Raw genomic sequence first — 14,232 nt, 5'->3', positions numbered from 1 at the left:
AATACATTTACAGGAATTGGAGAAAAAAACTAGTTTTCTAGACTGATTAATCAGAAGAAATGCCCAAATATTGGGCATGATGTTGATTTATATGACAAACATTTCTTGAAACATTTATGGATATTTTTTCAATTATCTGTCTCACAAGCCAGTGTCAGTTGGACTATTATATGTGACCTTAAGTTCCTTTTTAGAAGCAAGAAAAACAACAACAGAAAAACAAGAAGCCTAAACATTTGCTTATATTGGAGGTTTTTTTTTTTAATAACACATTTCCATATCGCGACAGCCATCAGATTTTCTTCTAACAGGTAAAAATCATCAAAAAACTAACAAATAAACCTTTTTTTCCCCCAGTTTTATATTCCAAACACTAGAGTTTGTTTTTGTATGTTTCTAAAATTCAAACAAATGAAACCCTTACACAATGAGCAGATATAATATTCAACACATTGTTCCTCAAACAAATTATAAAAATAGATTTAGCATTTCCAAATATGTATTTACAGTATTAAACATATAATGGTCACAGTAACAGAGGGGCAGAAAGGGGGGGGGGTAAGTTTCATTCATTGTGATTACGAGGTCCAGGTTGTTGTGATTTAGCAACTGCCTGTGTATGTGTGTGTTTGTGTGTGTGTGTATGTGTGTGTGTGTGTGTGTGTGTGTGTGTGTGTGTGTGTGTGTGTGTGTTTGTGTGTGTGTGTGAGTGCGCACACGTCTGAAAGGAATCACATGTTGTTGCAGGTATACCAACATGTGTGATAACATTTGTTAAGATGTATGATTTATTTTAATTCAGTACAGCGATGAGAAAAGGAGGAAATTGAACAAAAAACTCATTTTGTACCAAATACAAACCAAGTACAATATTCTGATCATAAATTTATGTACCTTTTACAGTGAAAGTGTACGTTAAATAAAATCAAGCCCCGATAACATTTTTCTTTGAAGTTCAAGTTTCCTGTATTGAAATATGCTGAAAAGGCGAGGGGCAGATCGCTGTACAAAGAAAGGTGTGACCGTTATCTCGGAAAATGTGCAGCCTCGTAGTATGGCAGTGCATGATATTAACAGCAACATAAAACTAAACCTAAACCAAACATGACATTCCTTCATCAATACTGCAACAGACACAATGTAACATATACAGCACATCCAATGATAATGGACATAACGTTAACCTTATGAATGCTTGACAATACACAGATACTGTGTGCTGACAGTAAATATCCTCCAGTGGTCCTCTCACTTCCTCGATCACTAGATCTGCTCAGGTAGAAACGCACATTTGTATAATAAAATCGACAAAACAAGGAGACAACTGCTTTGTTTTATATTTTTACGAGTTGAATAAATAAACATCTCCACATCTTTCTTGAAAGATGCGTGTTTCAGTTTGTAAACAAATAAATATGAATGGATAAATATCTGGAACAGACCATCCGGATTTGGTCTGCGCTCTGTACAGAGAATGAAACACGGATGTGAGGGAGGCTTTGGAGAAGAGGATTTTTTTTGCTGAATTGACATCCAGCAGGCTGAACAGGAAAACTAGAGGTTTCTTTAATGTGCACAGAAAACAGCCTCAAAGCTTGGAGAAAATTAAATAGAAGTGATGTACAACAAATGAATCAAATCAAACACAGGTTTTACTGTTATATCCCGCAGCTTTCTGTTAACCATCAGTGGCCGTAAACAAATGAAAAACAAACAGAAAAAAAAACAAAAAAACCTGGAGGATGTTCCTGAAAGTACTTTGTGGCCACCCGAAGCTCACTGTGTCACTCTTTATCCCATCAGCACATTTTATAGGCAGTATAAAGGGATTATACCGTAGGCTTTGAGGCCTCATACAACTCTTCACATGGGACAGCACAGTCTTCAAGCTGCTGCTCTGAAACAGACGCCTACAATCTTCAGAAATGTTCCTTTAGCATCTGAAATTAGTCCAGCCCTAACGTACAATATGATCATCTTACCAAATCAGTTCCTTTTTCATTTAAAAATCGGCTGTGTCGAGATCATTGAAGTCGTTACCATCTTTGTTTTCAGGGATAACTTTTGCAATCAAGAGAAATTCCATCCAAAATGTGAATCTTTGCTGTGAGCGCTAGTCCGCTAGTCCGCACCACATCTGGTGCGTCCTCCTGCAGCTTCAGACGAAACCCATCCTGCTACAGACAGTATTTCATTTGTCCTTGCGCACTGATCCAGAACCAGTGTGATGGAGCTGACACAGTATTTGAAGTGCAGATAGAGGTCACATAAAAGGTCACGTGACACAAAGCCTCTGCTATCCCCAATCACAACAGGAACACCAGTCGTCACTGGTTTCAACAATAAAAGGAAAAAAAGGAATCAAGGAAGGCATGGGGAATTGTGGGAAAGAGGAGCAGGCAGAGTGCAGTTAGCTGAAAGATCTGCTCATCAATCTTTCAGTTTTGGAGCACTCTCACTCTTCTGCTCCTCCCCATCATCTCCACATACATAAGGGTCTGCAGCTGCAGTGTCACACCCTGTGTGTCGATTGTTCATTAGACCTGCACACCACGGCCGTGCATTTGGATGACCTGGGCTCTGAGGGTCTGGATAGCAGTCAAGATCAGCTTCTGGTGCTCCAAGGAAGTGATGCCAAGGCTGAGTACGTCTCTGTGGGCATACAGACAGATATTAATGAAGAAAGACGCAGAATCTACGGTTTTTCATTGAGGGGAGAGGAGTTCCACAAATGAAGAAAAATAATTTTTTAAAAATGTGAATACATCCATTTGGCTTATGTGCCTTCTTTTCTGAAGGAGCATACAAATTGTAAACTCTTTCTGACAATATCAACTATTCATGACTAAATAAAAGCTTTGCTTTGAAAAAATTCATATTTTTTAAAAAAAGGGAGCGAAACACCACTCACTGTACAGTCATTCTCGCCACAGACTCCAAATAGCAGTATCCTGCAGCAGTGAAGTTGTCCTTGTATCGACCCATGTCTACTGCATCCAGCCACTCCCCCACTGAGTTAAATGTTGGGAAGGAGGGGAGAGGCCTCTCTGCTAACGTAATGGATGAACTCAGGGTTCTGGAAAACAAAACAAAAAAAAAGGGTTGGTTTTAACATGTAAAGCCAGTCATTTAAAGAGATTATAAATTACCGCACGATACCTGCGTGCCAGTGTGGAGGAACCGATGCCATCAGGGGAGCGAATGCTCTTGCTGAGGGCAGAGTGGATTTGGCTGAAGGTGGGCCTCTCTGTCCTTTCTTTCTGCCAGCAGTCAAGCATCAGCTGATGAAGGTGTGGGGGGCAGTTGACTGGAGCCGGAAGCCTGAAACCATCCTCGATGGCCTTGATCACCTACAGAATGAGTGTATCAAGGAAAGGAAACTTGGGTAAACTTAGAATTATTGTTGTAAGTTTTTTTAATTTAAATTACTTACACTGTTATTGGATAGATTGGCCAAAAAACATGTTTATGACTGATAGGAAAGATGAGATGTGTGAATAACAATGTTTTGTCCTACTTAGAAATACTGCGTAAGGCATTTAAAATGTTTTTCTTCACACTAGAGTTGCATAGTTGCCACTTATAGAAGCTTGTGGACAGTACAGGCCCTACTTGAATAAATATCAGCAGAAAAGTTGCTGGTGCTTTCATTTTCTCATCACTAATTGCACCACCAATAATGTTCCATTGCACTGTTTTGTTTCTGGTACCGGTAATTGAACCCATGATGAGGCAGCATCCTTTAAGGTCACCTTATCTGGCAGCCTTAACTGCAAAATATGCAGATTCATGTTGCTAACCTAAACAATATGAGCTACATTAAACTCTCTGAAAGATGATCTATTTCAGCAGAAACAACATAACAGCTGAGTGACTTAGAACCAAAGGACAATTAACAGGATATTCAGTGTCTTAGTGTCCCTTCACAGGATATTTGATGGAACACCACAATAGTTGGGCTCCCATCAGCCGAAAATGGTATTAATACATTCTAATTTCCGACATTACAATATGTTGTAGGTATGAGACTATGCTTGTTGAACTAGAGGAGAAATTAGAGACAGAGACAATGATAGTCAGTATTTTCTTTTCACTAGTGGGAAATATTGGACCCATTCCTAATTCTTTTATTGTTGGATGTATCCAATATTACAGTGTGTGTAAACACAACAAGCAAATTTCAAGTCTTAGGTGTATTGTTTTAGCAACAGAGGTTATCCAATACCAGTTTCAATTGTGTGAAAAGGTAAAAAAAGAAAACAAAAACAAACCTAAATCAAACCAGCCCCGTCCAATCAAATGACCATAAACAGACATATTCAGGAGTATGAAATCAGGTCACCAGTCTCATCACTATCTAAAATCTAGAGAAATTGTTGAAGAGATAAGGGAGGTGATTGAATATGCCTGGGAACATTACTAGTAGGGATGAGCGAGTACACCACTATCTGTATCTGTTCAACCACCTAAATTATCTCTATCAGTATCTGTACTCACAGTGGGCGGAGCTTAAGACAGAAATGGGTGAGGCTTAAATCGGTGCATTATTAAATCCTGGTTCAAAGCGGTGATGTATTGTAATTGTCAGTGTCCGTGTGTTCAACTTCAAATTTCAACTTTTGTACACACAGGAACCTAATAAGATAGAAAGACGAGGGAGAAGGCCAGTGTGAGTAAGACCATAGATCAAAGCTAGTACTCTGATCTACCTATAGACTAGCTTTGATATATCGTCAAAGCTGGCACATAGCTTTGACCTACCCTGAAAGGTCAAAGCTACTCATCTGAAACAAGTACTCTGCTCAACCCTAATTTTTAAACTGTTTCTAAGGCTATAGTTGTTCACAGATCCATACTATGACACACAATTTACAAACAGAACACACTTGGAACAACAGGAAAACTTTCCAGAAGTGGACATTCTTTCAAATCCCACCAAGAGCACAGTGGAGACTCACAAAAGATCCAAAGAAAACATCCAGCGAATTACAGACCGCGGTCAACTCAAAAAACATCAGCAATGTTTCCACAATACCAGAGATACTGGAACTACTGCTAAAACAGAAAAAAACTTCAATGTTGAGATGAATTGTTGCCACAACACACCTGGATGACCATCAGAGAGGGAATATATTTATGGATTGATGGGTTCAAATTTGACCTATTTGTAGGATATGGCCCAATAAGGAATAAAATGAAAGTTTTGGAGAGGTCTATTCAAGATCTAGACTATATAAGATAAGTACTGCTTGACATGACATATTATATAAACCATTTGTATTTTGTTTTAAGACAGTTTTTTGTTTTTTTTTGTTACATTTGATATTTTCTTCTGAGATTTGACATGTTTGCGTAAGATAACGCACAGAGAAATCAGGGATACTTTTTTCACACTACTGAATCTGAGTCACTCAAAAAGAAAGCTAGTGAAAACAATGAGTCAGCTCACCATTCCATAGCCCTGTCAAACCTCGCTGTCTTCAAACAGCCATTCACAAAATCCTACCTGCAGACTTCCTCAATGCACCTCACTCCTCTATCACACTAGAATCGTCCCCATTCAACATTACACCTCATGAGATTTCCTGTCAATGTATCTGTGGGTGTGGGCAAATATCCCCCTTGAGTCACTAAGAAATAATCTCCTGGAAATAAAGTCAGAAAATGATCACAGAGACATCCCTCCATGGCATCTTTTTTACTACTCTGTACCTACACACCCAACCTAACCCTGCTCCACCACCGTATCAGACCCTTCAGTGCCGATCTCATCAAAGAGCATTCATAAAAGGCTTTTCAGCATTTGACATTTTCCATTTAATCAAAGTCGGTAGGTAAAGGGCGCGGTGGATCACAGGCGGACAGGCCGACCAACAATTCCGTTATGACATAATGTATCAATTTAAAGTGGATTAATGTCCCTGGCGCTCTACAAGCTTCACCTTTGCCCTCTCAATTGGAAAGTTTCATAATATAAACCAGGCAGAGAGAAAGTTTCTCCTGTTTTATGAAAAGGTGCCAGCAAGAATAAAGAGACAGGAAAAGATAGCTATTCTTGTGCCTGCTGAATAACTCATGCATATTAATTTTGGACATTCAAAAATGGAACACGCTAATAACCTGTTGCTTTTTAACTACGCACCTGCCTGCATAAAGTGTATGCATTACTTCACGATGACAGTAATTTGAGGGGGCATTAGCATGATTAAGGTTTTGGACTTAATAAATGATAATAATGATTCCAAAATTATCACCATCTCCTTGCACTTGCAATTCTCTGTGTGTTGTCGGCTTCAATTAAAATAGTTACAAAGAGCGATCGGCTCTCCTTTCTCTTTAGCAGACTTGAATTATGCTTTCAGATGCACTCCAGAACCATGAGTCCCTTCAGAAAGTTCAATAGTACTATCTTTTTTTGAAGGACAAAGAGGTGGGAGTGATGACAGCAAAACAGAGCAAACACCCACGCTGACATGGAAATTGCAGGTTTCTTGTGGCAAGCGGTTGGTTCCTATCAACTGGACAATCTCTTCAACCCTTGAATAGCAAGGCCTTTACATTTTCCAAAAGAATTTCTCCAGAGGGATTTTTCTTAGCACTTTTTAGAGGAGGATGGCACTCGGGGACAGAGGGAGGCCACTGTAAGGGGGTCAATGCATCCTTAAGAGAAAACAGGATTGGTCATGGAGATGATTCAGACTTAAAGAGAGGGACTTAGACCCTACAAAAGCTCTCAGAGGTACTGTGGCTGCTTGGCTTCTTTTAATAAGATCCATGCTAGGCACGGATTCAGAGTTCACAGCTAGGAGGAGGTGAAAGTGAGAGGGAGACTTGTAAGGGAATGAAAAGAAAATGATTAACGAAAGCCTCCCCTTTCTCACACACACACACACACACACACACACACACACACACACACACACACACACACACACACACACACACACACACACACACACACACACACACACACTTACATCCTGGTTGCCCATATCCCAGTAGGGTCTCTCTCCGTAGGACATGACCTCCCACATGACAATGCCAAAACTCCAGACATCTGAGGCTGAGGAGAAGCGATGGTACTGGATGGCCTCTGGAGCGGTCCACAGCACCACGCTCTTCCCTCCATGCTGCGGCAGAAAGGTGCAGAAGTGAGACACGAAAAGGGCGTGGAGAGTTCACAAAAGTAGCGCTTTAATATTCTCTTTGAACGGCTTGGGAACATATTTTCAGACGATCAAAAGAATCTTTAGATTAGTGGGTTCACTTTAAGTAGAACTTGAGCAAATCAAGGGAAATACAGCACTGAAAGGGTTTCTCTTTGACAGTTTAATAATATGACTTCAACTGAATGAGTCATGAAATATGTGTGTCAACTCTCATTTGGTCCTCATTGCCTTATTAGAGACATCACCTCTTTGTGTGTCAGCCTCCAAACATCAGGGTGTGTGCTACTTGAAAGCCACTTATTAGTGAATGTTAATTATGAAATCTATAACTCATCCATCCATCCATCCATCCATCCATTCATCCATCCATCCACAGATGACCGTAATTGTCTCGCATTCAAGAGACGACCCTTGCGGGTCACGGGTCTACTAAAGCTTATCGCAGCTGCATGCAAGATGTAGGCTACAGGCAAGATGCAGGATACATCCCAGATGTATTGCCAGTGCATCAAAAGACCATACAAAGACAGACAACTACTCATGCACAACACACACTTATTCGCAATTACCAATTCTCAATGTTCACAATTTCCTCTGGGATTAATAAAGTATCTATATATCTATCTATGGACAATTTGTAAAAAATAATTCAACTAAGTACATGTTTCTGAACGTGAAAGGAAGCTGGAGAACCAGGAGAGAACCCCATGCAGACATGGGGAGAACTGCATACATGCCATACACGCAGGAATCACATTTGAAACCTTATTGCTGTGAGGCAGCTGCACTACCCACTGCGCCACGGTGTCGCCCTGACGTCTTTAATGTTCTATGAATTTGACATGTTCACAGTGGTTGCCTCTCACCAGCGTGGTGTAGATGGCCTCAATCTTGTCGTCCTGAAGAGGTCTGAACCCAGATACCTTACAGCCAAGGTTGGAGTTAACCAGCACCTGAGAGTTAGAAACAAACTGATTAGCATTGTACATATGGAGGGGAAACAATCTCAGCATGAGAGCTCACCACCCAATGGGAGAGGCTTTTATCATACCGGGGACAATTGATTGTTTACAAGAACAGATATTCTTGTTCCTGATTTTCCGGAACATGACCCGGGCATTTGAATTTGACAGACTGCCTACTTCAGTAAAATGCCAAACCGTGAACGTGACAAAACAATTTTCAAAGTATGGTTTCATTGTGTTCAGCTTCCTACATCATTCAAATAGAAACCTGCGGGTAAGTGATTGTTGAAGAAATCCAGGAACAAAGACAAACTAGGAAACAGGCAGTCACAAAATCCCGCAACACTCCTGAATTCAAAATGTTACCCTGACCGACTTAGGACAAAGGCATAGGTCAAAGATAAAAGCTAATGCTCTGACCTACTGTCATTGATCAAAGCAATAGTTTTGATCTATGGTCTTACGCTGACCTTTTTCGTCTTTCTATCTTAACTGGTTCCTGAATGTACAAAAGTTGAAATTTGACCTTGACCTAGTTTTCTCAAGGTCAAAGTCATCATCTCATTTTCATCCCCTTTGTCGAACGAGTAATGTCGTTTTTGTTTCATCTTTCTATCTGCTACGGTTGCGAAGATATTTGATGACATACTAACAAACGAACGAATGAACACACGAACACTGACAATTACAATACAGCACTGTTTTGAAGCGGGATGTAAAATTGGTTCTAGTTACATTCTGCTTCAAAGCGGTGATGCATTGTAATTGTCAGTGTTTGTGTGTTCGTCTGTCCGTCCGTTAGTCCACCAAATATCTTCGCAACCGTTGCAGATAAAAATATGTAAGAAAAAGCACATTACTCGGGCAGCAAAAGGGATGAAAATGAGATGATGACCTTGAGAAAACTAGGTCAAGATCAAATTTTAACTTTTATACACTCAGGAACTGGATAAGATAGAAAGACGAGGGAGAAGGCCAGTGTGAGTAAGACCGTAGATCAAAGCTAGTGCTTTGATCTATGAAAGTACGTCAGGGTAAAATTTTGAATTCAAGGGTGTCATATTGCAGTCTCTGACTGCATTGGTTCTTGTTATATTCTGTGACCCACCTCTGAAAATACCGATTAACCTGAAACATACATCACCAAACACACATCGATCACCTCCTCCCCCCTGCTCCCTTACCTTGTGTGCAGCCAGTCGTTTGTGGACAAAGCCCATTTCGGTGAGATACTTCATCCCTGATGCCACCCCAGTCAGCATGTCCATCAGCTGTATTACACTCAGCTGGCCTTCGTGCTTCTGAGATTATGGGGAAAGAAGGATTGCGGTGGAAGTAACAGGGAGAAGAGGGGATGAAGTGAAAGAAAAAAATAAAGGGGAGAAGGGTGGAGAGGGTGAGCATGTATGGCATGTATGTAGTGATCCAATAAGGCGACAAATCTGTTACTACAGTACAATGTTGTGCTTGCTGAGCTGAATCCCTCTATTTGGAGGATAAAAACAAACAGGCCATTAATTCATATCATTATAAACCACATCGCAGTGGTTCACAGAGCAGGGGGCACAAAAACAGTTTACAAAAGCTTACAGCATCTCTATGAAGGAAACACTCCATTTGTGCAGTTAATTATGATACGTTTTCCTTGTTACTGTAATAAGCACAAATATTTCTGCCTTAGGACTGAACTATAATAATAGCAAATTTATGTTTACGCGAAAAAAAAAAGCCTTGTTTGGGAAACATTGCAAAAACAGAATAATGATGCTTTATTTGTTAGTAGACAATGAGAAAATTAATTTAAAATAAATGTGTACACATACGTTGAAAAAACTTACCCTCAGGAAGGAATCTAATGCTCCGTTAGACATGCTCTCCACTATAATCATCATGGTGTTACCTGCACGACACACAAGACAAAGGAGAATATAAGTGAAGGTGGCGAAAGAATTGAGAGAATCCACAAAAGTACAATAAAGGGAGACAGGTAATCAGGGTGGGGAGGGAGGGACTGAAGGGGGGGGGGTAAAGTGAGGCTACTACACTTGGCAGCATGGCAGGCATTGTGCAAGCCATCCCTCACCCAGTGAACTGTGGTGGATTCAGGAGAACCTGTGTGCTGCTCTGGCTGTCTCAGCAAGTTTAACGACCCTCAAACACACACACAAACACAAAATCTGTGCATGACAGGCACGCACACACACACACGCACGCACGTACGCATACACGCACACACTGTGCCTGGGCACAGATGGCAGGAATCCAGCGGTGCTATGAAGTGAACAGAGGAGGAAAATAACACTGCAGCAGTAGGAGGAGAGAGGAAACAAGGAGAGAGGTGAAGTGGATTATGGGAGGTTGAGGCAGTCTGATGAACATTGATGGATATGCAAACATGATTTCTAAAATGACACATATCAGTCCTGACAGTCTTTGAGGGCTTATTACAAAAGTGACAGCTTGGCACTAGAAAAGCTACATTTCATGGTTTGCCAGTTTTACTGAGCTTTAAGGGACCTATTTGGATCGCTGATCAATAACTCTCGGGAACTGTGAGTTAGCGCTGAAACGTTGCCATAACGGCCCTGCAATTTTGTGATTAATGTGATTTGGACAAGGACAGTTTATAGGTGTCGCGGGGCTGGGATGGCACATTGGGTCTAGACTTTGTGTCGTGTAATGAACCACTGACTATATGTTGTATTTCAGATTGCGGCTGCAAATCCTGACAGAACTTGGACAGAAGGAAGTAATAAGTGACGTCTTCTGCATCAAATCCATTTAATCATTTACACTCGTAGGTCATATGAAGACATATTGAAAATCAAATCCTTTGTTTCAACTGGTGTTAGAAAACAGGAAATAGAAACTTGTGGGGACAAACTTGATGCAGTAGGTCCTGTACGAGCTTGCATGACAAACATGGTTAAATCCACACATGCCCACAGGGACAGGATTTACCATCCGTAGATTATTTTTCAATAGCCTGATCTGGTTATGGGCTTAATGCTGTTATTAAATGTAAAAAGCACTCTGCCTTTGACATGCACCTCACTAAAATTACTAAAGGGTATAAAGACTACATTAAAACCTGGCCTAACTTAATGAAATAATCTGAAATGATGTATGTATGCTAATACATACCATAGAGTGGATGAATTAAACATGCAGTAAATGGAGTTTATACCATACCATTTGCAGGCTGTGTGACTGTATATGCATGTCTTTGAGTGTTCTTCTTAAGTAATCTGCTAGTATTAATCTTCATCACATCACAATGGGACACATAATTTTATTTCAGTAGGTTCGGAGTGCTTCCTCTAATGCTGGATTCTGTCCTGCCAATAAGAAGGTGCAGCAAACTTTGACTACAAAAACTCTAAATAAACAGGCAGACAACGTACAAAGAGAAGACTGTCAGAATCAGCGGGACACACGTATAATGTTATGCAGCGTCGAATTATGGCAAAAAGTTGGGATGATTAATTAGCAGGCGGGCGCTTTATAGAGACCCGACTTAGGATCTGTTGGGGGGGGGGGGTAAGTTATGTCAAACAGGTGATTTGTAGACTGACAGTTGGTCTTTGTGTGTGTGTGTGTGTGTGTGTGTGTGTGTGTGTGTGTGTGTGTGTGTGTGTGTGTGTGTGTGTGTGTGTGTGTGTGTGTGTGTGTGTGTGTGTGTGTGATTTGTGCATGTAATGCAGGAGATTGGAACGGATCTTCAGGCCCTGCTGGGTCTCCGATTACTCTACCCTGCACATCTGCTGCCATCCTACTGTGTGCACAATGTGTTCACACAAACACACTCCACCATGAACATTGTTGCAGCAGTAACACAAACTTCACTAACTCTTTTGCATTAACCCCTCCCTCGTCTTCTCTGTCTATCAATTCTGGTCTCAAATTTTTTGGGCTCCATCTTATTTCGCTGTGCTTCCGTATAGTGTTGGCTTCTTCTTGCTGTCCTCAGTTCTAATGGTTTTATCTCTGTTTTTAACCCTGCGGTGTCCAGCCAGTGTCCCTTCTGTCCCCTTCGTGAGACAGTCTTTCATGCTTTCAGTGAGTGTGGGAGACTTGCAGTGCTCTTCACTCTTCTAACGAATGTTTTTAATTTGTTCAGTGAAAATTTTATTATCAGGAAATTCATCTACGGTACTGGGTACAACAGATCGAATCAGAGAAAGTGGCAGATTTTAAATTTTATTTCTGGGGAGGCAAAACTTGCAATTTACATGACCAGGAAGAGGGTAATTGAAAACAATACTGTTGAAGAAGCAGCTACTGTTTTTTGCTGTAACGTCAGATGTCGCTTAAAACTAGAATTTGGTTTCTATAAATTGACAAAAGACCTGAATAACTTTAGGAACACCTGGTGTTACAAAAATTTCCTATGCACTTTAGTTGATGATCAACTCACTTTTGCAAACTTCCTGTTATAATGTACTAATTTTCATATTGTATTTCCCTTTGTTTCTTGGTGTTTAATGTTTTTGAGTGTTTAGTGTTTTTGAAATTTCATCTAATGAAAAATTGTAAAATGTTCTAAATGTTCTAAATGTTAAATGTGATTGGAGTTTGTTTTTTAAAAAAAATCTTCTTCTGAGGCACTTTAGTGCTTCATCTAATGTAAAATTGCAAAATGTTTGAATGTGATTAAAGTGTTTTTGCAAAAATCAAAAAATTATATTTTCTGGAATGAAGGTGATAAAGACCATTTATACTGGTGGTGATCCCTTTCCTCCTCTGATCATTTTCTTTAGGATGGCTTCCCCCTTCGCTGCTTCTTTTCACCCTGTCCCTCGTTCATTTTGTTTTCCGATTCTGTTCACAGGCGTATCGGCTTCCTAACACATTGCCTTTCACTGCATGTTTTCTGCTTCATCTCCTTTCTAAATATCTTACCAGTAGTGATGACACCCTCAAGCCGGATGATGTTGGAGTGGTCAAACTGCCCCAGGATGCCAGCTTCACTGAGAAAGGAGCGGCGCTGTTTCTCAGAGCAACCGGCCCTTAAAGTCTTTATGGCCACCGGAAGCTCTCTCTTACTGGGAAGCTTAAGGCAGCCTCGACACACCTCCCCAAAGTCACCTGTAGGGGGAGACATATACACAGGGGTCATGATCCTTATTGATTAATCATCAACCAAAGTGGGCAGAGAAAGAACAAGGATGAGAAGAGAGTGAGACTGATAGATGGAGGGATGGGCAGAGTGGTGGGGGGAGGTTGGGGCAGAATGGAATTGAGAAACACAAACTAAGGGAGAATGAAACAGGAGAAAATAAGAGTTGAGTTTATACAAAAAGACAATTCAGATGGAATGTTGGAAGTTTAAGGTAAAAAAAAAACCTGTTCTTTTCCTTTTGTTGCATTCTGGGAAATGTAGTCTAGTGCATTTAGGAGTTTGACCTATACTAAAATATTAAGTCAAGATTTCACTGCCTCCGCCTGCTTGCATTAATTGATTCATTCCTTTATTCATACAATACATGATTGTCTCTTTTTATCCAAATCCGGTCACAGGTTTACACTAAAGCCTATCCCAACTGAGATTGGGAGCAAAGTAGGGTACACCCTGGACAAGTCACCAGTTCATCTCAGTGTGACATATGGTCAATTTAGAGTTACCAATCCGCCTGCATGTTTCTGGAGGTGGGAAAAAAAAACCTGGAGAGAGCCCACGCAGACACAGAGAGATCATTCAGACTCCTCACAAAAATGCCGCAGAGGGGATCAAACCAAGGACCTTCTTGTTGTTAAGTGACAACGCAGTGCCAGTGAGCTGCACACTAATACTAATTTGCTTCTCTATGAATACCTACTTCATGGTTACAAATTTCTGCGGCCCTGTTTACTCTGAAGTCCAGCAACATACCTGTGTGCACAATCCTCTCTATCTTGATGCTGGAGTTGTCTAGCTCCTTGGCAAAGGCATGCACAGCCTGCAGAAGGTCCTCGCAGGTCTCCGGATCGATGTAGGTCCTCCGTGTTGGGATCTTAACTGAACACACACACACACAAAAAAAAAATCTAATAAATAAGACATGCCTCACATTGATTTAAGAGTGTGTTAGTGTGTGCCAGAACAATGGCAACACAAC

At 40.7% G+C, this 14,232-nt stretch overlaps 1 protein-coding gene across 1 annotated transcript in view; it reads right to left on the bottom strand.

Moving 5' to 3' along the window:
* Positions 1-371: 371 nt before the first annotated feature.
* The window catches only part of LOC137607339 (ephrin type-A receptor 7), a 152,763-nt gene continuing 138,902 nt past the window's right edge, over positions 372-14,232 (bottom strand). The window contains exons 10-18 of the mRNA XM_068333031.1: positions 14,007-14,132; positions 13,037-13,222; positions 9,973-10,034; positions 9,319-9,435; positions 8,036-8,122; positions 6,978-7,130; positions 3,160-3,350; positions 2,912-3,076; positions 372-2,652 (exon numbers count right to left, since the gene is read on the bottom strand). Of these exons, the coding sequence (XP_068189132.1) occupies positions 2,538-2,652; positions 2,912-3,076; positions 3,160-3,350; positions 6,978-7,130; positions 8,036-8,122; positions 9,319-9,435; positions 9,973-10,034; positions 13,037-13,222; positions 14,007-14,132 (1,202 nt within the window). The 3' untranslated portion in view covers positions 372-2,537. The remainder of the gene's footprint in view (positions 2,653-2,911; positions 3,077-3,159; positions 3,351-6,977; positions 7,131-8,035; positions 8,123-9,318; positions 9,436-9,972; positions 10,035-13,036; positions 13,223-14,006; positions 14,133-14,232) is intronic.

This window comes from Antennarius striatus, chromosome 14, assembly GCF_040054535.1.
Source record: "Antennarius striatus isolate MH-2024 chromosome 14, ASM4005453v1, whole genome shotgun sequence".
Classification (NCBI taxonomy): domain Eukaryota; kingdom Metazoa; phylum Chordata; class Actinopteri; order Lophiiformes; family Antennariidae; genus Antennarius; species Antennarius striatus.
This window is presented reverse-complemented; position numbering and strand designations above follow the sequence as displayed.